We start from the raw sequence: 13933 nt of genomic DNA on the forward strand, positions 1-13933 counted from the left end.
CCTCTGGGATAACGTATTTAAGAAGGGGAAAAAACCTGTGCAAACTGCAGCCAAAGAGAGGAGTGAGAACATGTGAGAGAAACAACTCTGCAAACACCAAGGTCAGGGCAGAAGGAGGGAAAGGAAGTGCTCCAGGCACCAGAGCAGAGATCCCCCTGCAGCCCGTGGGCAGCCCATGGTGAGGCAGCTGTGCCCTGCACCCCCGGAGGTTAACGGTGGGGCAGATTTCCACCTGCAGCTCATGGAGAATCCCATACCAGAGCAGGTGGGTGCCTGAAGGAGGCTGTGACACTGTGAAAAGCCCATGCTGGAGCAGTCTCCTGGCAGGATCTGTGGACCCATGGAGGGAGGAGCCCACACTGGAGCAGGTTTGCTGGCAGGACTTGTGACCCTGCAGGGGACCCACACTAGAGCAGTTCATGAAGAGCTGCAGCCTGTGGGAAGGACCCATATTGGAGTTCATGGAGAACTGTCTCCTGTGGGAGGGTCCCCACACTGGAGCAGGTGAAGAGTGTGAGGAGTCTTCCCCTAGAGGAGCAAGAGACAACAGAAACAACAGGTGATGAACTGACTGCAACCTCCCACAGTCCCCCTGTGGTCCTGGCAGGGAAGAGGTAGAGAATTTGAGAGTAAACTTGAGCCTGGGAAGAAGGGAGGGTGGGGGGGGGAAAGGTGTTTTAAGATTTGGTTTTATTTCTCATTATCCTACTCTGATTTGATTGGTAATAAATGAAATTTGTTGTTCCCCAAGTAAGTTTGTTTTGCCCATGACAGTAATTGGTGAATGATCTCTCCCTGTCCTTATCTTGACCCATGAGCCTTTCATTATATTTTCTCTCCCCTGTTCTGTTGAGGAGGGGGAGTGATAGAGCAGCTTTGGTGGGCACCTGGCGTCCAGCCAGGGTCAACCCCTCCACAGACCATTCTCTGGCACTGAGGCCAACTCACATGTAAGAACCTCTCTCCATTCTATTAAAGTCTGTCATCTGTCGAAACAGAAGAGCCACATCCAAATCACCTATTAAGAATGATAATCAGCCTGCTCTAATTCCTGATCCATGCCCAGGAATTGGCTGGGAGCGTATGAACTGGCCCAGTTTAAAACCATTCCAGGGACTGGTATAGGCAATTGAGTTTCAAGTCCTGGTTTTGTTTCCTGGCACAGTTTATTTGTATTTTGCATAGGCTTGTCTTATGAAGCATATTATATCTTTCAATCTCTCATACAAAGGCATGAAAGAAGCAATGACTGTAAATTAGAACTACAAAAATACAAATCAGAAATACAAATTTGCAACGAAGTGATTAACCATTGAAACAAGCTGTAAACTCAGCATCTCCTAATGCCTTCTCTTGTTGTCATGATAGGACAGTCTGCTGCAGAACATTCACAAGCCAAGTAAAAATCACTGGGCGTAGGAAGGATATTAGTGTAAACAGAGATTAAACCAAATAGCCTAATAATCCCTATTAGGGATAAATTATCTAGAAAAAATCATACGCAAAAGTATAATTTGCTTCTTGTGTTGCATTATTATTAGATATAATTATGTGTCCATTCATTTTATGGAAGCATCTTAAATCAGAATTTGCCATGTGAATTTCTTATTAAGCTGACACGCATATTCCAAGGGCTACATTTAGACATTTAACTACAGGCAGAAAAGGAGGATACCTTTCTCAGAACTGGCAGGAAATGGTCAAGGAGGCACACTTCTGTTCAAGACAGGGCAGCAGCTTGTGCCAAACTCTTTAAAGCAAGAAGTAATTCCTTCATGACATGGGCCAGGATGTATGTGAAGTAAGGTTGAGCTGAACTGAAACTTTCAAATCTCCAGACTACAAGCATTTTCTGTTTGCTTTTGCTATTCTCACACATTTTCATGTCAAATGGGCCTTAAGTTCGGTGTTTGTCACTGAAAGATGTATCTGGATATTATATATTAATAAAGAAAACATTCCCAAATTTTCTACTGGAATCTTCATCTCTCAAAGGGACCTGTGAGGTACATACTGTTCCATGGAGCTAATACATACCTAGAGGACTACTTTTCTTCCTGTGATCCTGTCAAAATAATGTGCTCGAATTCTTGGTGCACTTTCCCACTGGTTCAGTTTAGTAGCCTGTGGGCTGTAGCTACGGATACAAAATATTAGCTGTTAAACTGTCAGAACTTGTTGTAACAAGCAGAAGCAGCCATTACTTCTGGGACATTTAAGCAGGGTTTATTGAATACTTTTAATGCATACAAAAGGCTCCTTTCAAAAGGAAATGGATTTTTTTGGTTGTATTTTATAATGTTACATGATACTGAAAAAATCAAAATGAAACATGTCACTTAGACTAAAACTCCTAATTAGGGCTCAAGTGGCATTTCTGGTGATCCACCGTCTCCTAAAATACAAGTCTATTCACAGAATTTTGTTGGTATGAAGTCTGCTCTCCTATCTTTGGCCGTGCTATTGGATATGCTAACTACTTGTGGCAGAAAAAGTCAAGTATAGGGCAGCAGGGGTAGCTAAGTGTATAGTATGATCTCTGTACAACTTGGGGCATTGTATCGTGTACTCTGAAGCCAGCTGCATTTTCAGAGCAGAATTTTAGATACTGATGTATATGTGCTTTCTTGGTCTAACACAGTCTTGGTCCAGAGCTTATGATTTAACCCTAGAAATTTCTTTCTGACAGACTATATCCTGTCCCTATTTATGCCACTTAAACGTTAGGTTTTAATATGTTTCTGAAGCAGTGAGCACACAGAGTCAAAAGTTTGGCAAGTCCTGAAGAAATTGATGTGTCATCCAGGTGGTTTAGAACTGGCCTATCTTCATGTGCACTTATAGAAAATGTTGACTGTGGTTTAACTTTTTCAGCAAGATGTGTACCTGAGCAGACACCCTTTGACAACAACGGCTAGGAGTATATGGGACCATCTGGGTAGTCTCTTACTTCCTGAGAAGTCTGACTGAATGCATGGCTAGTGGTACAGATGTTCAGGCCCCTGGCCTGAACAGCAGTTAATGGAGTATTTGGAAACAAATATTAGAGTCTGATAATGTTTTAAAGGTAGATATCAAAAAGGAAAAAAGCATTAAATAGGACTTTAAAGCTCTATGCAAGATAATGATCAAAATGCTTCTATCTCCTTACCTGTGACATTTTTTTTCTCTCTGTGTTTGTCTGTCATGATGATCTTTGTTTCTAATTCCTTGCAGACATCTCAGTCAGTCTGTTAGCAGTAGTCGTCAGCTTCTGCGGGCTTGCCTTGCTGGTAGTCTCTCTTTTTGTCTTTTGGAAGTTGTGTTGGCCCTGCTGGAGAAGTAAACCTCTCACTTCCAATGCAAGTAATGTCCCTCAGAGCAACTCCAGTGCTCCTACAGAGGTTTTTGAGACCAGTGAGAAAAAGGAAGTTAAAGAAAATGGGAAACCCACAACAAAGGTACTTGAAGCTGCGTTGAAAATTAGCCACACTTCACCTGATATACCAGCAGAGGTCCAGAATGCACTGAAAGAGCATCTGATCAGACATGCACGCATGCAGAGGCAGATCACTGAGCCCACATCATCATCAAGGTAAGTAGGGGGCACTTGCGTTCGTGGCACGTTTCCTGGGAACAGGTAGAGCCAGAACGCTCTGCTGAAAATTTCCAGGATCCTGGAATATTCACTGACTTCTTAGCAGTTATGGATGAATCAGCAGTCACATGAAGGCAAAGCGTCAGTGTCCTCTGAACAGAATATTCTGAAACATACAGTATACCTTCAGTTATATCATTATTTTAACATATGAAGATCAAATCTGTCTTCTGTTATGTTGGAAATGCATATGTTGCTACTCTAAGCATTTCCATTTTAGATTTTGTGTATTGGAAAATCTTTCATTGTTACTTTTTAAAGTACTGCAAGTCTGGCTTTTCACAGAGATATTTTTATAGATACAGCCATTGCTTTTGCAGATGAAAGTTTCCCTCTCCGCTAAATAAATGACAGACTCATTGTTGACAGCACATTTCTTTAAGGTATGGTTTCCCAGTCTAAGAATGTAGATTCTTATAGACTGATGTTAAAACAGTACAGATTCTATATAGATCTTTAAATAAAGGACAGGCATGTAGTATTTCTGAAGTGATCTCTTTTGCATTAAAGTGGAGGACACAAACTTTTATTTTGTCTTAGGTACTGCTTTATATTGAAAAGTAGTGAAGACATGTGCAGTGACATAGTTTCAAATGGAATTTTCTTCAAATACTATCAGCAAATTTAATGCATGGAAAACAAACAATGAACTGCAAAGATCACTTTCTACATAAAAGAGAATGTTTTATAAACAAAGAATGGGAAAATGAAGGCTAAAGGAGTCAACTGAAGTATTGCATAATGCCATAAGTTAGAATACAATTACTGTGTACAGAGTAGCTTTCCCTCAGTAAACCATTTGCTAAATGAACGCACGCTACCAAAGGAAAAAAAAAAAAAAAAAAAGCTCACATTCACAATGTTCGTTGGAGGCACAAGATTGGAGAAGACACATGCTTTGCATTTAGTGGGCACATACTTTCTGGCCTTCTGTGAGTCCCTAAGACAATGTTTTGCCAGCTGAGTGTGCTCATTGAGGTGGTGAGTGCTGAAGTGCTTTTTCCCAGCTATTCCAACAGCGTGGAACAGCCAACAGGCAACTACAGGAGGCTCCCAAAAATGAGAGCACTCCAGCCAGGGGAGGTCTAACTGACTTTAGCAGCTGAACCATCTCCTGAATTATGAGACTGTACAGCTGGCTTTAAGCCACATTGCCCTGGCTGTGCCCGACTCCAGCTACTGTATCCATCTGCAGAGAGGGGGAGCACAGCATTCAAGCCACTCTGACCAGTATTTCCAAAGTACTGGGACCACAACTTTGAAATTGTAACTGTTATACTAAACACAGAGGGGCCAAAATTGATACAGTTTAGCATGGCAAGATATTAAGCAACTCGCTATTGCCTAACAGGATATTAATAAGAAGAGTTGTATCCATCATGTACCAACAGGTAAATCTGTAAGTAATCAGACTGTCTGACTGCCTGAACAGAAGAAATAGCTGGCTGGCAAATGAACTTGAATAGTCTCTGTGGTACTATAGGGAAAGAAAGAAGTTCCAGGGACATGATCCAGATCTACTTCAGGCTGTGAAAATATTCCAACAGACCCCTAGAGTGATTTGAACTGGGATCTAAATGCATGTAAAATATCTGTGAAGCCAAGGACAGTTTTACAAAATTAAAAGCTGCCATCAATCCTACTCTTTCTGCATATGTTGGTAACTGTAAGGGAACTTTTTTCTTTTTATCCTCTCTAGATTATCAGGGTTAAATCTCCTGAGAGGGACAGTTCCTTTGCTTTGAGTAACCCTGATTGTCCCACATTAGCCAATTAATAGCAGGGTGTTTGGAGATATCACCTTCCTTTACAGTTTGCTGAAAAACTCCACCCTTGCTATAGAACATGTTGAGAATGAGATGTGTCTTAAAAATTACCCATAAATAGTCCTTTCTGTGATTGTAAGTGCATTTTTTCTATACCCCTGCCTGCCTTAAGGTAGTCGTAACCTTCTGGCAGACCATATAAATTATTGCTGCCAAGAATATCATGTATGAGATTAAGGCTGGACATTTAGACCAGTTTTCCAGATTACTCATCCATTGTGTGACAGAATGCTGGATCACAAACTACTAAAACCTGACTCTGGTGTCCTTCATTGGGGACCTCTGAATAAAAGGGAATCATTAGCAGACACACAGGTAGCATAACTTTCTCTTGCACCATCTTCAACCAGCACTACTTTGTTGCACTTAAGACTCCTGAGTCACCCGAATGCACCATCTCCTAAATGTATTCCATTGACAGAGGATCAAAGAGAAATGTTTGCTGTCTGTATTGTCTCCTCTACAATGATCTCACCTGAGCTGGGGCAAATAAAAAGGTTGTAACCAGTTCTGTGATAGGTTCACGCAGCCATCAGCTCTTAATAAAAGAAATGGAATCATGTTAAGTCATTGTAAATGAAGCTTAAGGATTTTAAGAAGTCATTCAGAGAATAATGTGCCTGATCACTTTTTATAGACTGTACATTTAACATGGAGACATGTTAGTGTAGGGAAATGATGCATTTCTGCTTAATTAGAACTATAGTTTTATAGTTCCCGATAATACCTGCTTGTCAAAAAAAAAAAAAAAAAGCTCTTTAGTCCTTGATCCCAATTAACCAGTAAACTACATGAGAATAAGTCCTGCATCAGTGGTGTTCATTTACAAACATCTTTGCTCTGTGTTATTGAGAACCACTCTTCCCAGTACTTTGTGAAAGTATTCTGTAATATAGTTTATTGCTTCTATGATAATATCCTTTCTCCAGATGTTCACCTGTATTTTCAAAGGACATGCTTTTTGCTCTTTAGCATTAGGTGGGAGAGGAGCTTATCATTCAGCTCTGCAAAGAGTAAGTCGGTTCCCAGGAGGCACAAAGGCAAAAGTGAGGTGCGTAGGAATGTTAAGATAAAAAAAACCCAAGCAGGTCTGTTGACTGATGATTGCAAGGAGGAGACAGCAGTCTCTGTTCTGTCTAATTACCACAAGTGCTGGTGTCCATTCCTGGATTTGGTCCAAAACATCAGTCTAATGTCATCTAGGAAAGCTAGACCAGAGACACACCTCATAAATCTCAAGTCGTATCATAAATCAGCATCCTATCCTTTTCTTTTGTCATACATGTCAGTCTTCCTGAGTTAGAAATAAGCTTCACACTATCATTATTTTATAATAGAGATTTACATACAGATTTACAGTCACTCAAACTGTATTTGTTCTAAGTTATGGAAGGCATGTGTATTATAGCAGTTCTACATGTAAGAGCCAGTAGAGGTTGAAGTACCTGGATTTGCACATGTTAGTAGCTTCACAGCATTTTCACAACCTGGTTGCCTGACATCCTAGTACCTCATTATCAGAGTCATTAATTCCTTTGTTATTGCAGAACAAAGGAAGATAAATATGTTGCCATGACAACAATGAAGCATCTTAATAATTAACAGACCAATTAGCTATCTTGGTGAAATGCTGTGACTCAGAACAGATAGTAGGCCCTATGTAATTAGCACTTTGGCTTTCTAGAGCAAAAGTGCTGCTGGTTCCCACAGGGAGCAGCGATACAGCTGCACTGTTTTACTTAGTGACATATCACAACAAGGATTACATCCACTAGAGGATCTTATGTGCATAAAGTTTGAAAATTTGAAAGAAGGTTGGTACCTTAGAAATCATAGATTTGGGGTTTTATACATTATTTTTACAAGTATTAACCAGATCTTCATAAATGCAAGAGAAGTCGAGGAAAAGAGAATTTGCCATGTATCCATTTTTACTCAAACTGGAAATGCCACACAGTCAGCTTCACTGTTTCCCCTTCACAGGCAGTTTTTGACACTGCATGTCTATGGCAGAGTTTGAACATGATTATCTGGGCATCCCAGTACTACAGCTGCAGGTGTGAGGAAGGCCTACCTGCACAGGTTTCCTTAGCACCGGTAGAAGTAGCAGTAACACAGGTCTTGCTGGACTTCATGATGACTCAGAGATACTAGAGAGCTACTGCCTAAATTGCTGAGTGCCCAAATATTTATTGTCACTACATTTTGGGTGGAGTTCAGTTCCTTCCCTGTGTTTAGCACACTACAAGTCTGGACTTCTCAAAGGACAAAGGCACAAGGACAGCCCTGAAACTCCCTGAGGACAGTATTGTACTTTTCTGACTAGTTAGGGCCTTTCTACTCCTCACTCCATTCCAATGTGGGCATCGCATACTATGAATTCAGGGAGTTTTAACATTTAAGAAAAAGAAGATCTTTCAACTTGTCTGTTTGTAAAAAAAGGTAGAATGTGTTACGAGAGAGGTGTATTTTTCATCTAAATTTGAGATCAAAACACCTGGACTTTTTGGAGCTACTTCAAATCTAGACTATGGAGTTCTCCCTCCACTATTCTTGTGTTATGCTAGGACTGCTCCCTGCACCTAGCAGTACTGAAACAGCCAAAAGGGGAAACGTTCTTGTCTATTATTTAATGGCTGCAGATTACCCTCTTGTATCTCTGCTCAGCTGAACTGTGGTAGTTCTGTGCTTCATGCCTTCTGCAACCACTTCACTTACAGCAAAAATACAAATAATATCTATGAAATGAGTCCTGGTTGCTTTCAAATGGACAATTTGCATTTCTGATTTAAAGAAAGAAACACACAGCTGTGAAACCTCTTGTTTTCAGAACACAACACCATAGGGAAACCAAGCAATAAGGCAAGGCTGCATTTGGCATTAATAAGCAATTGATTGCAAAAAGCAGAGGAAATTCTGACAATTAAATTGTTTTTTAATGGCAACTAAGTATGCTCACAGGAGGAGGCAGTGAGCTTTTCCAGTACAGTTTGCTGGAGTAGTGAAGTATCAAGGAAATGTGAAAATGCCCAAAAAATAAACTGGACAGTGTGGTCATAATGGCATCGGCTGATGATTAATTCTATGAAGGTTTTTGACCAGTGTTTTTATACTACTGTAAGGCTGTATGACATGCCAGGGGTTTGATTTCACTCTTCATAGGAAAGGCACAAATTTCCATTGATGTTCATGAGTCAACATAAGCCCATAAATACATATGCTTATGCAACACTGCATTCAGAATTACAAGGATTTAAACATATTGTTTCTTGGTAGGAGTACAAGAATCAGCTTTCTAATACACTACACAACAGTGTGAGAACAGAAGGAAAAAAACCCCATCACAGAAAAATGTTTACCAAAACTTTGACATGTATTGCATCCAGAACAAAATGTTCCCAGTCTGACTGGAGAAGGTAGTCTGTACCTCAGTGTAGCAACTACCAAGCAGGTGAATGTAAGATGTTGTAGGACGACAAGGCACTATGCTGAAAATGTCCATAGTTCTGCATGGCCTTTTCAGCTGCCTTTCACAGTGATCGGTATGAAGTTTGGTAAATATTTAGTTGGAAAACCACCAAGGAATGCCTCCAAAATCCAGGAAGTACTGATGACAGTTCTGCAAGTGATTTCTTTTCTGCCTGACTATACTTTACTCAGGCCCTAGCACAGTGGGATCAAGCAGTGTTGTAACTGTCAACTTGTTCTGTGAAATTACCTGAATTCAGTTTCAGCTGCATAGCCTGCAAACAAGGTTATAAATATATGTAGTGCCAGGACACTGGGTGTCTCTCAGGCCAAGAAGTTCATTCTGAATGATCATTTCCTCTCAAGGGTGTTTTAACACTTGCAAAACATTTGTGGGGATTATTTTAAAATTATTTTAAAGAGAGGAACCCTTACTAATTTGGTCGTCTTGTATTTTCTACTTAGTAACAGCCAGATCTTTTCCTGCAGATAACCATGGCTTATTTTGTGTGTGTGTATGTGTATGTGTGCAGGCACAATTCTTTCAGGAGGCACTTGCCAAGGCAGATGCAAGTGTCCAGTGTTGATTTTAACATGGGGACAGATCCAGTTTTGCAAAGGGGAGAGACAACAACCAGCATTGGGAGAATAAAACCGGAACTCTACAAACAGAAGTCTGTGGATTCTGATGGGCAACAAGAAGATGTGAAAACATGCGGAAAACTTAACTTCACTCTCCGGTATGATTATGAGAATGAACTTCTGGCTGTGACAATTGTCAAAGCCTTAGATCTGCCTGCTAAAGACTTCACAGGAACATCTGACCCCTACGTTAAGATTTATCTGCTTCCAGATAGGAAAAAGAAGTTTCAGACACGAGTTCACAGAAAGACATTAAATCCTGTTTTTGATGAAACCTTTCAGTTTCCTGTAGCCTATGATCAGCTCAGCAACAGGAAATTGCATTTCAGTGTTTATGATTTTGACAGATTTTCTAGACATGACATGATTGGGGAAGTTATTCTTGATAACCTTTTTGAAGTCTCAGATCTCTCCAGGGAAGCCAATGTATGGAAAGACATCCACTGTGCCACCACAGTAAGTAATGTGTTCCAAAAGCGTTAATGTGATATTTTCATTTCTCTTTTGTAATTTGTGGCAGAGCATCCTGTTTATCAGCAAGAGTCTGAAAGAAAAAAAAAAAAAAAAAGTTGTCAATATTTTCTTTTGAGCATAGAGAATAAGATGCTTAGGAAGCTATACAATTTAATTACTAAAAAATCTTATGGGAACATACAGTCATCCTATGGCTCATTGTGCAAATATAAATTAGGTTTATTAATTAAATAGTACATCATGAAAGTCACTGCTTAACAAGAACAACTAGCATTGTCCTGTTAGCAAAATACCCTGTTCTTCAAAATGACCATCCTGCTCTTGTTAGCAGATTTTCATGGGTTGGGAATCTTGTGAAGGAAGAGAGAGAGTCTAAAAATGCTTGAAATCTAAAATGTTCTTTGCTGGCTGCTTAGGGTCCCCAGCAGATGTATCTGTGTTGCTGCTGGTTACTAGCAAAACTCAAGAGACACAACACAAGCAAGTACAGTTAGAAAATAGAAATTATTGTTTATCATTGCAAGCAAGAAAAGAAGGTCTGTGCATGGATGACAGGATGGATGATAGGCTACCAACAGAAAAACCACCAGTCTCCAAACATTGTCTTTATTAACCTTGAAATCCAAACTCACCTTCCCTGTCTGGAATTTGAGGAGTGAAAAAAAAAAAATTAAATGGTAGGACGTGGGGTTTTTTTATATAGAAGTTTTCCCATTCCTAGTTCTGTGGAGATATCCAAAACAGTCTGGGTCATCCCTGGGTTTGAGCATGGCTGGACTTCCACAGTGGGGATGAACAGAGGGCAGAGCAGTAGTAGACACTGCTTCAGTGACAGAAGCAGTACCATCCCTTCAATAGAGCCGGAGACTTCCCATGCCTCTTTTCCCAAATGCTTTCATGCTGTTCATACCTGCTAGACAGGGAGGTCTAGGTCTGCATGACTAGAAAGACAAAGAGGTCTGGTATTTTCTCACCGGTTTGAGCATGAGCACTGTGTTTCCTAAGTAAGGAGAAGTATTAGGGAGCAGAGCATAGTGGAGACAGTTTTTGAATGTGAATTCACAAGAACAGTTATTATTTTAGCTTCTGGGTCTACCAAACTGAACAGCCTTTGGCACACCTCCAGAAAACTGCATCTGTGTATGATTAGTTTGATCAAGCTCAGATTTCAGGTAAATTTAAGAACTGTGTTCTCAAGCTTAAAATTGAATCTGTGTTTAAGGTCTTGGAATAATAGACCAGTAATTTTTTAAAATTTCTTCTAGCTTCGATATTATCTTTAATACTTTAGTACTGATTTAGATGGTCGCTGATCCTTTGCAACAGGCGTGTGTGTGAGATTTTTAGCTGATAACTAGAATGGTTTCAGCAAATTAGAATCCTTGGACTGTTCATCACTGGTTTTAAGCAGATTGAAATGCCATACCAAATTATGCAGTTAGGAGAGGTACTGATATACATCTGAATGAAAATGGTTGCTAATCTTAGTGCTGAACTCTAATTCAAGTTTCTTCCTCACTAAGGGTTAGTACATGCATTTATAGGGTTTAATTCACTGTGCTGGTGTTTTACTATGTATGAAGTTTAAGAGAAAGATGAAGTTTTTAGAGTTGAGCCTTTCAGCCACTATAGTTTATAGTATTCCATGCTTATGAATAAGTTGTCTCCACTTAAACCATTAACAATAAACACATAAAATTGAGATAACTTCTAGTATTAGGTGACTGCATCAGATTTCATAAGCCTTACACTGTTCTCAGAAAATTATATAAGAAACTGGTTTAATTGATTTTTCCTGGCAAAATCCTGTAAGATATCTTGTTACTACATGTGCAATATGCTGCCTTGTGTTTTACTTCAGCTTTTTCATGTAGATTAAAATTGGTTAGTAATAAAGATTTCTAGTCCTGCCATTTCAGAAACTGCAAGATGAGGAAGCCAATCCTGCACATGAATAAACAGTGCATTAGATGTTAATCAATGGGGAATTATAGTCTTAAGCACCAGATCTGAAGTTTACCAAAGTCACTAACTAGCAATTAAATAACTAATGCTTGCCAGTCAATTGGACTTGGATTAAGCCTTGAAAAAAAAGATCCAGCTGGTTCTGCAATTAGTGAAAAAATAACTGTACTCCAGGCAAGTGTGCTTTGGTGTTCAGAAAAAATCTTTGAAAAGCAAACTGGCTGTCTCAGTGGGAAGGTCCTTACTTACACAGTAGAGCATAGGAATCAAGATGCCATTCTGCAAATGTATTTCTCTCATGCTTTTTCCTTCTTCATCTCTGCTCTGTTTTATTGTATGTTCTGTGAAGTTTTTCAGCCTTTTGTTCAGACGTGCTCCTTACAGCCATGTTATGCTCATGCTGTTGCTAAAGGATAGATGGTAGAAAATGGTAGAAGTAGTAGATCAAAGGATAGGTCCAAAACTTAAAAAACACAGTAGTAGCCTCTCCTCACCTTTGAGTCTTTTACATCTCTTCCATAGTCAAGAATTTTCTATTCAGAAAGTAGACTGAGGGTAAAAATCATTCCTATTACCTGCTTGGAAAGAATCTATTTTTATGACACCGGCTCTGCAGTTTCAGAGTTGAACACCTACTAGACAGATTTACCAAGCAAATGAACTGCAAGATTTTACCATTGAAGGAAGTTACCACAGATCAGGAGATTCTCTGCTATGCGAAGGCTCTCTGTCAGTAGTTAACATAATTTTAAAAAGATTTGCTTGCACATCCATAAAGAGTTTCTGTTTGGTACAGGAAATACACAGTGTGGGGAAAATCAGACTGGATGTTTGCACTGACTCCTTTTGGCCATAAAACTAGTGACTCTCTGGGAATCTACAGTTCGAATACTTTTTTTTTTTTTTGCTCATAACACTAATTTGAAACTATTTTATAGAAGTGCAGGATTGGCCCCTCCCCACATGCTCATTTTTATTCTTATGGTTTTCAACTGTTGATATTTATTCATCTTCTGTAGTTTGTATTTTGTTCCTTTTATTTTTCATTCATACCATTGTTTCTCTGTTACATGTTATGTTGAAAACCTACAGCTATTGTATAGTACGTAGCATGTACCTGTTGTAAGTGCTAAAGCATTTTCATTTCTTAATGTTAAATTATCAAGATAAATTTGGTGTAAAATTGGTTGTGAAAAAGAAGTATCCTAGATATCTGATGATATTAATATCCCCCATTTTTGCTTATACATAGGTGATTGAATTTTCAATAAATAATCCATCATTTACTACTGTTTGTTTGATTAATTTAAAAAAAGAAAAACTCAAGAGTCAGCTTTGGACCACCTATGAAGGTTATTCAGTGTTTTGGAATACTGTAATTTTTAATACACTTCAGGAAATTAATTCATAACATCAGAGACAAACGAATAATATCAAATGGATTGTTTAGTCAACATATCTAGCTTCTGTTTTTATGAAGTGCTTTTGATTCTTGCATACATTTCTGAGGTTTTGTTACTATCAAAATACACCGCATACTTTAAAAAAAGAAAACTCATTTATTGGAATTGCTAACAAGCACTTAAGTGCAAAGAGTCACTGTTGTAAAATTGTTTAGGCAAAAAGACCACCTCTTGTGAAAGTCTATTAACTTCCTATTATACTTTTTTAAGTGATTGATTGCTTTGGAAATCTCTGCCTCTAACATCGTTGCCTAAAAATATTGGCAAGTGACTGTCAGAAACATTTTTTTTCCGAAGGTATTCTGGGAACTCTGTTAGTGTAACCAATTATAGAAAACTATGCAGTTGGGGGAAAAAAAATAGGGCTCAATTTAGATGAAAGCCATTTCCAGCACAGTGGTAGTCTCTTGAGGATGTTAGTCATGGAGCTGTCATATATTTGTAGCCTCTTAAATTAT

General features: G+C 39.1%; 1 protein-coding gene across 1 annotated transcript in view; it reads left to right on the top strand.

Moving 5' to 3' along the window:
* SYT10 (synaptotagmin 10) overlaps positions 1-13933 on the top strand; it is a 35288-nt gene that overhangs the window by 10454 nt on the left and 10901 nt on the right. Inside the window, exons 2-3 of the mRNA XM_074869463.1 lie at positions 3217-3574; positions 9465-10029. Of these exons, the coding sequence (XP_074725564.1) occupies positions 3217-3574; positions 9465-10029 (923 nt within the window). The remainder of the gene's footprint in view (positions 1-3216; positions 3575-9464; positions 10030-13933) is intronic.

This window comes from Strix uralensis, chromosome 5 (genome assembly GCF_047716275.1).
Source record: "Strix uralensis isolate ZFMK-TIS-50842 chromosome 5, bStrUra1, whole genome shotgun sequence".
Classification (NCBI taxonomy): domain Eukaryota; kingdom Metazoa; phylum Chordata; class Aves; order Strigiformes; family Strigidae; genus Strix; species Strix uralensis.